The following is a 9,628-nucleotide window of genomic DNA, read 5'->3' as shown; positions in this document are numbered from 1 at the left end:
GAAAAATGAGATGGAGAATGAGCTCCTAGCTGCGATCTAAAGTTGTTCGTGCTGCATTGAGTCTCTGAGTATATTATGACCTTGCCCTGTTCTTGGGTCCAGGATGAAATCTAAGGGCAATTTAGTTGACTCTGCAAGTGCTTAAATGCCTTGGTGTGGTCTCCTGTGAAAAGTTTCAAACATTTGACTCTCAGAAATGAAATACAATTTGCTTCAAGACATACAATTTTTTTTGGAAAACTAATTTGTGCCAATGGCACAAATTAGGAAATGTTTGAGCTTCACAGCAGTACAAAAGAAAAGAAGTGAGAAATGCACATGTGGGTAAATGGCAATCTGGATTCCCTCTTAGCACTGTCTAATTCCATGTCAATTTTTTTTTTTTTCTTTTTTTGAGAGACAGCCTAGATCTGTTGCCAGGCAGGCAGAGGCTGCAGCGCTGCAATCTCCACTTGCTGCAACCTCTGCCTCCTGAAGATTATCCTGCTTCTGCCTCCTGAGTAGCTGGGATTACAAGTGTGTATCACCACTCCTGGCCATAGATATAGACATAGACATAGATATAGATATATACATGTATATCTATAGATATAGATTTTTTTTTTTTTAAGAAAGGAAAGGGGTTTCTCCATGTTGCCCAGGCTGGTCTTGAACTCCTGACCTCAGGTGATCCACCTACCTTGGCCTCCCAAAGTCCTGGGATTACAGGCATAAGCAACTGTGCCTGACTGAAATTCTTAAGTTTGACTCCACTCCAGATTAAAACAATTCCCTAATTTTTCCCTACCTGCCTCCCAACCTCTCAACTAATTATTTTGGTATGCCTCGTGAGAACTCTCAAGCCCTTAAAAGAAATGCAAAACATAGTTTGAGGTATTATTTCAATAGAGGAAATATTCTCACCTAATGAGTCCAGAAATAGTCATGTTTTCAGGAGCATCAATAAGAGAAAATAGATCTTAAACATATTAGAAGGTAGATCTCTAACCCATCATGTTCAGCTAGTCTGGATATATCAATTGAACTGTAAATCTAGCTAAAAGGAGTTTCTGCAAGAAATATCAGAGTTGTATGTCAATTGCATCGTTTCATAGCACATCAGGATTGCTTAGATACGACCTGAATATTTTGAATTCCAAGCGTATAGATCATCTTCTTCACATGTCATTCTACACCATCAACGGAATATTTAGGTTGGATAGTCTTATATGTTAACTGTGTCTCTCAAGTCATCTTTCCTATAGTATTCCTAAGAAGTAGTCTATAGGCTTAGACTTAAATGCTTTCAGCACCAGCTTGCTCATTTATTTGACAAGGCAGATTGTTCCTTGGTTAGACAGCTCTAATTGTTGGAAAGTTTTTCCTCAAATTAAGGCAAAATCAGCTTCCCTGTAATTTCCACTCACTGGTCTTCATCCTACTTTTCAGTGCCATCGAGAATGAGTTGACTCTCTCCCCTTCAAATGACAGCACTTTGTGTGGGCAGGCTGACTCCTTCAGTTGACTGTGCAGTATAGGGTGGCATGGCATTGTCCTTTAGTCTGAAAGCCTGGGTTGGTTGAATTCTCCAGTTTCAGTTGTCACTTCCTAATGCCAAATCATTTATATCTCTGATCCTTGGAGCCTTGGGCTGCAAATCTGAATAACGTAGATAAGGATACATGTGTTACACCTTTCCCTTGGTTTTTGCATCAATTACATGGGGGAAAATCTGTGTGAATGTACTTTTAATTCTAATATACCCTGCAAATAGAAGACATTGCTAGTGAGTCTTAATTCACACTAAATAGTCCATCTTTATTTTCCTGGAGAAGTTAACTTTCATTGTTCTCATATTTATTAGATTTTCTTCAGTGAAACATTTCAATGCTAAAGTCAAGTTACCTCTAATTGCCCCTGCTTTGTTGAATGCAGCTACCTTTCTTTACCCAAAGGAAACGTATAGGGCTAAGTTTTATCAAGGCATGTGATACAGTATTCTCTCACTCTAGTTATTTTGTTCATTCATCTGAACCTGAGTGTTTATGTATCATACAAGGTATTATACTTTCCTTATTCTTAATCCATATTAAAATTATCTTCAGTGTAAATGAGTTCATAGCAATAAGGTATGCTAGTAAAGCCAAAGAGAAAAAACAATTGCCAAGAGTCCACGGGCATCTAATTTGTGCTTATTTTCTCTAAATTTTCAATCAATGTCTTCATTGTAAGCCATGTTACTTGTTTTCTGTTTGTTTGATTTTTTTTTCAAAGCTAGCTGAGGTTTTATTTTGGAAAAAAAAATGAATTGTTTTGTAGCTGCGGGTATGGGCAAGATTGGTACGCCAGGCAGTGAACTCCCTTATGCATGGCTGAGGGCAACAGCTGAGCCTCAAGTTGGTCTCTTGTTTCCTGTGCTTCCCTGCATAGCACCCTTTTTCATGGGTGCTGGGGCAGCTGCAGGAAGGGTAGGCTGGCGGGGGGTTACTGTGGTTGTTCACTTGGGCAGAACATCAGAGGACTCGGGCGCCAGCATCCCACTGCAGGTCTCAGTCTTCACAACCACAGCCCTGGTGGGGCTGGAGCCCACACCAGAACCAAAGCTGGAGCCCCGGCTGCTTGTGAGGCCCCCATAGGCCGAGCTCAGCCCACTGGCATAGCCACTGGTGGTCTTCATATGGATACTCAAGTTCTGCATCTCAGCCTCCTACAGAAAGTCTGCTGGAGGTCTGGCTCGCCTCACCCTCCAGTGGCTTTCCTGTAGGAGGCTATCTCGATGTCCAGGACCAGCTTGACATTCATCAGCTCCTGGTACTCATGCAGCTGCTGTGCCATGTCCTGCTTGGTCAGCTGCAGGGCAGCCTCCAGCTTGAACAGCTTGATGTTGGCATCCTTAATGGCCAGCTTCCTGTGCTGCTGGCCATCTGCAATGGTGGCCTCCAGGGAAGCCCTCTGGCCTTTGAGGTCCTCAGTCTCAGCCTGGAGTTGGCTGATGTTCTGGTTCATCTCTGAGATCTCCATCTCTGTACAATGTAGGTCATCCCCGTGCTTCCCAGCCAACATCTGCAGCTCCTTGTACTTAATCTGATACCTGGTCTCAGCTTCAGCCTGGCTGCAGTTGACAACTTCCTCGTACTGCGACTTGACCTCTATGATGATGCTATTTGTGTCCAGGGAGCAGCTGTTTTCCATGGACAGCACCACAGATGTGTCTGAGATCTGGGACTGCAGCTCCCAGATCTCCTCTTCATACAGCTGCCTGAGGAAGTTGATCTCATCAGTCAGCCCTTCTAGGCAAGACTCCAGCTCTACCTTGTTCATGTCAGCTTCATCACATCCTTCTTGTTGAGGACAAATTCATTCTGCATCATCTCTGTAGGCTTACTGATCTCATCCTCCTACTTGTTCTTAAAGTCCTGCACCAGCCCCTGCATTGTGCCAAGCTCTGCCTCCAGCTTCAGCTTCTCCTGGCCCAGAGACTCCAGCTGCCACCTAAAGTTGTTGATATAGCTCTGGAACATGTTGTCCATGTTGCTCTGAGCCATCTTCTGCTGCTGCAGGAGGCTCCACTTGGTCTCCAGCATCTTGTTCTGCTTCTCTAGCAACCATACCTTGTTGGTGAAGGAGGCAAACTTGTTGTTGAGGGTCTTGATCTGCTCTTTTTCCTGGGCGCACGTGGCCTGGAGGTTAGGGTCTACTTCCGGGTTCAGCAGGCTCTGGTTGACCATGATGGCATGATGGTCCCATACCACTGGCCCTCCATAGCTTCCACCCATGCCACTCTGGAAACTACTGCTGCCCACTCGGGAGAAGCTCCAGGAACTGATGGGGCACCAGGCCTACTTGTGTAGAGGCAGCTGCTGAAGGCCCAGGGACCAGAGGTAGGCACCCTGCAGGACTTCTGGGTCACCGTAATGGACATGGTAGAGGCAGGTGGAGATTCAAGAAGGAGCGGAGAAGCTGCTTTTAGGTCAATGTTTAAATCTTAAACACAGAAATATCTGCTTAAGAAATGAGCTAAGCTAAAGTTTAGAAGTTTAATGACTATAATTTCTTTATAGTAAATGACTTAGGACGGTAACTGAATCAACAAGATTTATGATCCACTTAAAACACATGTGGCTTTGTTCATCTTTCTAGGGAAACATTATTAAATCTGATAACATTTGCATATGTAAACTATTATAATTAGGTAAAGTTTTACTCCTTCTAATTCGAAAGGGCATTCACCAGAAGTACTAAGGAAGGTTTAACTGTCAGATGTAAATTACGTCATTAGATATACATAAATTAAGATATTCAGTATTTTGTTTTGAACATATAACAAGAATGCACTAATAGAAAAAATGTTAATAGAAATAAAGAAGAAAGAGATTAAAAAAGAGAAAAAAGTGAGAGAACGTGAAATTTTTAAAATATGAAGAATTAACATCTAGAATTTTCATTGACATTGAGAAATATCAATGAAATGGTCTCAAACCACCAAAACCTAAAGATCAAGAATATGTGCATGACTTTGGGGCACATTTCACAGAACATGGATCAAATTTGGGCAGAAAAGCATAAATGATTGCTTATCCTAGAAGTCAAAATGATTTGGTTACCAAAAAATGGCAAAAAGAAATGATCAGCAATATTCCAACTCTCAAAGTTTTCTTATTGGCAAACCCAAAATTAATGCATTAGGAAACAGGAATATGTAGAAAGTAATCAAATAAGAAATCTTTCTAGAAACTCAGATAAGCAGCAGGACATCTAGGGTAGAAATAGGAATTAGGAAAACCTTAGTGCGTAAATTAGAATTAGATTCAGCTGTACAGAATAGCTAACTCCAATTTAAAAAGTCATTCAAACATAATAAAAGTTGATCTGTTTCACTTTTTTTTTAAAGAAAAAAAGCACAAATATGGGCAATTGAGGACTACTGTGAGTAACCCACAAAGTTATCAGCTTATTCCATCTCATCCTTCCTAGGAAAAGATTCTTGTCTTAATGGTTACAAATGACCGCTGGAGCTTCAGTCATTATGCAAGCATTACAGGATGTAAAATGGAGAATAAGAACAGCGTTCCTCCTCTATTTAAGGACGCTTTCCAGAAACTACACAAAACAACCAGTGTCATTTTATTAGACAAAGTGCAGTTGTATGGCAACATACTTGCGAGGCAACCTGGGAAATGTGTCCAGATAAACTCAGGGGAAAATGAATATTAGGAGGCAAGGGGCAAATAAATTTAAAATCTGAGTCTGCTACCTTCCAGGGACTGAGGGTATAATCCCTATAGCACTGTTTCTCTGAGCATGAACAAGAGTAAAAGACTGACATTCCCAACAGGATGACTTTGATAACTGGGGCAATATTCCTTCTCAAGTAGTTTATAAACATACCCTGTTAAGCAGAGTGTTAATCTTAGAATATAAGAATCCTAGTTCCTACAAGTCAGAGAATGTATATGAAAGAGAATGATGGGAGATGGACAAATATCCAAGTCTGGAAGGAAAAAAAAAGGAATTAATAAGTGACAAAGACAGAGATGGAGGAAAGGAAGGAAGAGAGGGAGGAAAAATAGATTCAAAGAATTTAAAAGGATAGGTGAATATGGAAAAGGAAAAAAAGAAGCAAGATGAAAAAATGCAAGCACCACTTTGCCTATGAAGGATTGCTGCCTTCAGCTCATTCTCTGTCACTAACCACATGGCTGGAAATGTTATTCCTTTATAGCAATGCATGAGTTTACATAGACATAATATAATTTAAAAATGAAAATGGCAATGGAAGTTTTGTGATTCATTTGGAAGATAAATTCCAAGCATTTCATTTCTTATGAAAAGAACACTGCAGCTCCCCAGTCTTATGACAAATATCTTTGTGTGCTCGGTCTGACCTGGCAGTCAAGCAGGACAATCTAAAATATACAGTGAGAGAGAAGAAAATGAAAGAAAGAATAAAAGAAATGGAGCAATTACATTTTTATCTCATGTAAAATCTGTACTAATCGCTGTAATCTAAAAGCTTTTAAGTCTAACTTTTGTTCAATGGCTGGATTTGCACTGACACTTGTAAAGAAATGAGAAGTAATACATCCTCCTTCCTGGTAATGGTTGGATGCAGAATAAAACTCTCACACAATTTCAGCACTTCTGGTGTTCAGCCCTTGGGTAAATTAGTTGCAATATCTTAGACCATTAGAATGATTACAGCAGACTGTAATACACAGTAATAGCAGGCCTAGGGCTGTAAAACTCCTTGATAATGTTTAGTTATGTGCCACTCTGCAGTATCTAGAAATAATTAAGAGAGTTAGTGAGAAAGGACAACTAGTAGTTGGATAGCTATCTCTAATTCAATGAATCAGAGAGAAGGTGGATTTCAACAACTGCAAATGTTCTTAAGACGTTCTATTATGAAACTACAAAGAAAAAACAACCTTCTTGTCATTTTCCTTAGAAGGGTTTAAATGAGAAGTTTAAATACAACTTCTTTTCAGATTCTAACTAAACCAAGAATTCTGGATGTGCCAGAAATAAACAAAAGAGCCCTTAAACCCTTTTTTGAATGCTTTACATTCAATGCTTGACATTGAATGTAATAAAGAGTTTAAGGCCCAGTGGTAAGCTTTGAGAATAGATGGTCAGTGAGATGGACTTGGCATCCATGCAAAGTGCTTGAAGTCCTATATCTTGGCTTATATCCACGTAGTAATATAAAGACAGAAAAGACAAGAACATGTGGCTTTATGCTCAGGAAATCAAGGGAAATTTGTGGGGAACTGGAAGTCATTGTCATTCAAAATTTGAAGAGAATGAAAACCCAGATGTCTCCTGAGTCCAAAACCTACCAAGCCAAAAGTTTTGGGAGGTACTTTTATCACTGTTCCATCTACTTTCCTGGAAACCGGAATCTCTGTTCTGTCTAGATGGCATGGGCTGGGCTAGATTTGAAAATAATGTCTTGGATTTATTGAGGTTATGTGCAGTCATTTTCACTATGTTTCATTCAGCAAGTAATGCAAACGATATCCTCTCAATCCAGGTTATTACTGGGTCAGCGGATGGCTGCCAGTGCTATCCTTCCCCTTGCAGAGGAAAGCCCAGTGTTTCAAGATTTCTTCAACCTGCAGTGAGGAAGGAATGCACCAGTTCAGGGCAAATAGTGGGCTCATTTCCATTCATACAGTTTTAGAACAGGGCAAAGGGCAGAGAATAGGCATATTTGCCTATATCATCTAGATCTGACATCCAGGTTCTAGATTCATAATTTCTTGTTAAGCCAGTTTACATCACCTAGTTTTTTTTCTTGTTTGAAAATCAGGAATCAAAGTTTCAGTGTGTCAGATTTCGTTCTGACTTTCCACAAAGTACTTACTCCTAGGCTAAAGTCATAAGAAGGGATCATCTCTAATTTTCATCCAACTTCTAACAATTCCAAGTTCATAAGAAGGGATCATCTCTAATTTTCATCCAATTTCCAAGAATTCTAAGTTCATAAGAAGGGATTATCTTTTATTCTCAACCAATTTCTAACAATTCCAAGTGATACATATCGGCATTATCTCTTCAAAATGGTAATAGCATATTCATTTCTGTATTCTGAAATATTAAAATGTCAAAATAACACATATATAACAGGTGACATTATGAATGTCAATGCTAACCCTCCCACTGCCAAAAATCAACCTTGAAAACTAATATAATACAGAAATATCCTGTTTTGCATAGATTCCCTCAGCTGAGTCTTGTGCAGCCAGTGTTTCAGCTGCAAGCGGATCCTGAAACAACCACGAATCTAGATGCATTTCATGCTTTGCCCCTAAGTTTAGTTGTATTTGTGCTGCCCCCTGTAGGCAAGTTTTCAAGCACTGACAGTTAAACCTCACTGTTAAGGATCTCAAGCAACTTGTGTGGATTATCACAAACCTCAGGCTGAAAATTGATCAATAACATTGCCACTCGGAACCATAGCACTTAAAGTATGACCATGTAATTCTTCCATCTCAGTCTGACAATATCATATTCTCCAGAGAAATAAGAAGCTACCAAAGATTTCACCTTCTGCAATTTTGTAATAGCAGCCTTCTGTCTCTGTTTCCTATTTCGTGTCTTGTGGTTCCTTGGAAATTCCCTCTTAATCCACATCTTTCAACTCCTGATTTTTTATCATTATTGTGACAACAGCTCACATTTGTATAATGCCTCTTTCTTCTGTGAAATAGAAAACACAGAAATTATTTATAAATCTCCAGGAATTCTTGAAACATGGTCCATCTGATATGGGGCAAGTGAAGCAAAAAAAAAAAAGAAGAAGAAGAAAAAAGAAAAGAAAGAAATTATTTGGTAAAGATGGTGCCATAAGATGCATTTACTCCCAGAGCCCAAAAGATTGGTAGTGAACAGGAGACAAAGCTTTGCACAGGGGCTCTGAGGGTTGGGTTCCAATATTGCTCCATTACCTATTTAATCTGTCTGAACTAATTTCCCTTGAGTAAAATAAGGCAAATTCTTATCTTCTCAGCGTATACCAATATGGATAAAGGTAATAAATATGTAGAAAAAAGGTTTACAAACCTTTGAGTGATAAAAATATGAGCTATTACTATTTGTAAGCTTTGCACCCAAGAATTAAAGATGACCTTTTAAGTTTTTCCATGTTCTGTGTAAAATGTAAAAGCATCTGCAACAGTTGTCCAGCAGAGAAAGGCAAAAAAAAAAAAAAAAAAAAAAAAAAAAAAAAAAAAGGCCATTGTCTTTTTCACATGTATCCATTGTGTTAAACAATTAATTAAAATCATACATATTCCATTGTACATCAATCCAGTTATGCTTTCAAAAAACCCTGATCACTTCTATCAGTTTGTCCTCATGATACATTTCCTTTGGAAATTTACAGGTATACAATGTACAATGTATTTTTCTCTCTTTGTTCTGAAAGCCTACTTAAGGTTTTTATTATGTTATCTATTTTATTTATATAAGTATGTTCTGTTACCATATCCAGTAACATGTTCCTTAATGATAATATGTAAGTATAATGTATGTTGCATACATTCTGAGAAATGCATTGTTACCGTATTTTGTTATTATACAAACATCATAGAGGGTACTTACAGAAACCTAGATGGTGTGGTCGATTGCTCCCAAGCTACAAACCTATACAGCATGTTACTGCACTAAAGGTTAGGTTGTAGGTAATTATAACACAATAATAAATATTTGTGTAACTGAACAGGAAAGGTACAGCAAAAATATGATCAAAAATTTTAAATGGCACAACTGGATAGGACACTTACCATGAATGGAGCTTGCAAGACTGGACGTTCCTCTGTATGAGTCAGTGAGGGTGAGAATGTGAAGCCCTGAATATTATTGGAGACTACTATACACTTTATAAGCACTGTACACTAAATTTATTTTTAAAATAAAGTAATTATGCTATTATGTCATTAGGCAATAGAACTTTTTCAGCTCCATTACAATCTTATAGGACCACTGTTGTCATCTATGAGGTCTATCATTTAACAAAGCATTTTTATGTGATGCATGACAATATTATCGAAGAGCGAAGTTAATAAAAAGACACAAGTACAAAGGTCTACATGTTGAGTAGAATAAACCAGGGGATACACTGCATGGCATTTTCTTGACCGCTCTG

At 38.8% G+C, this 9,628-nt stretch overlaps 1 protein-coding gene and 1 pseudogene across 1 annotated transcript; both read right to left on the bottom strand.

Annotated features, from left to right (window-relative positions):
* Window positions 1-651: 651 nt before the first annotated feature.
* On the bottom strand, window positions 652-3,308 carry LOC116528140 (keratin, type II cytoskeletal 8-like). The gene is made up of 2 exons (XM_032245259.1): window positions 2,734-3,308; window positions 652-2,686 (listed from the first exon to the last, which is right to left on the bottom strand). The coding sequence occupies exons 1-2, from the start codon at window positions 3,298-3,300 to the stop codon at window positions 2,477-2,479; spliced, it is 777 nt and encodes a 258-aa protein (XP_032101150.1). The 5' UTR covers window positions 3,301-3,308; the 3' UTR covers window positions 652-2,476.
* Window positions 3,303-3,901, bottom strand: LOC116528221 (annotated as a pseudogene).
* Between the last annotated feature and the right edge of the window lie 5,727 nt (window positions 3,902-9,628).

This window comes from Sapajus apella, unplaced genomic scaffold (genome assembly GCF_009761245.1).
Source record: "Sapajus apella isolate SASKATOON/1434 unplaced genomic scaffold, GSC_monkey_1.0 scaffold57, whole genome shotgun sequence".
NCBI classification, from domain to species: domain Eukaryota; kingdom Metazoa; phylum Chordata; class Mammalia; order Primates; family Cebidae; genus Sapajus; species Sapajus apella.
This window is presented reverse-complemented; position numbering and strand designations above follow the sequence as displayed.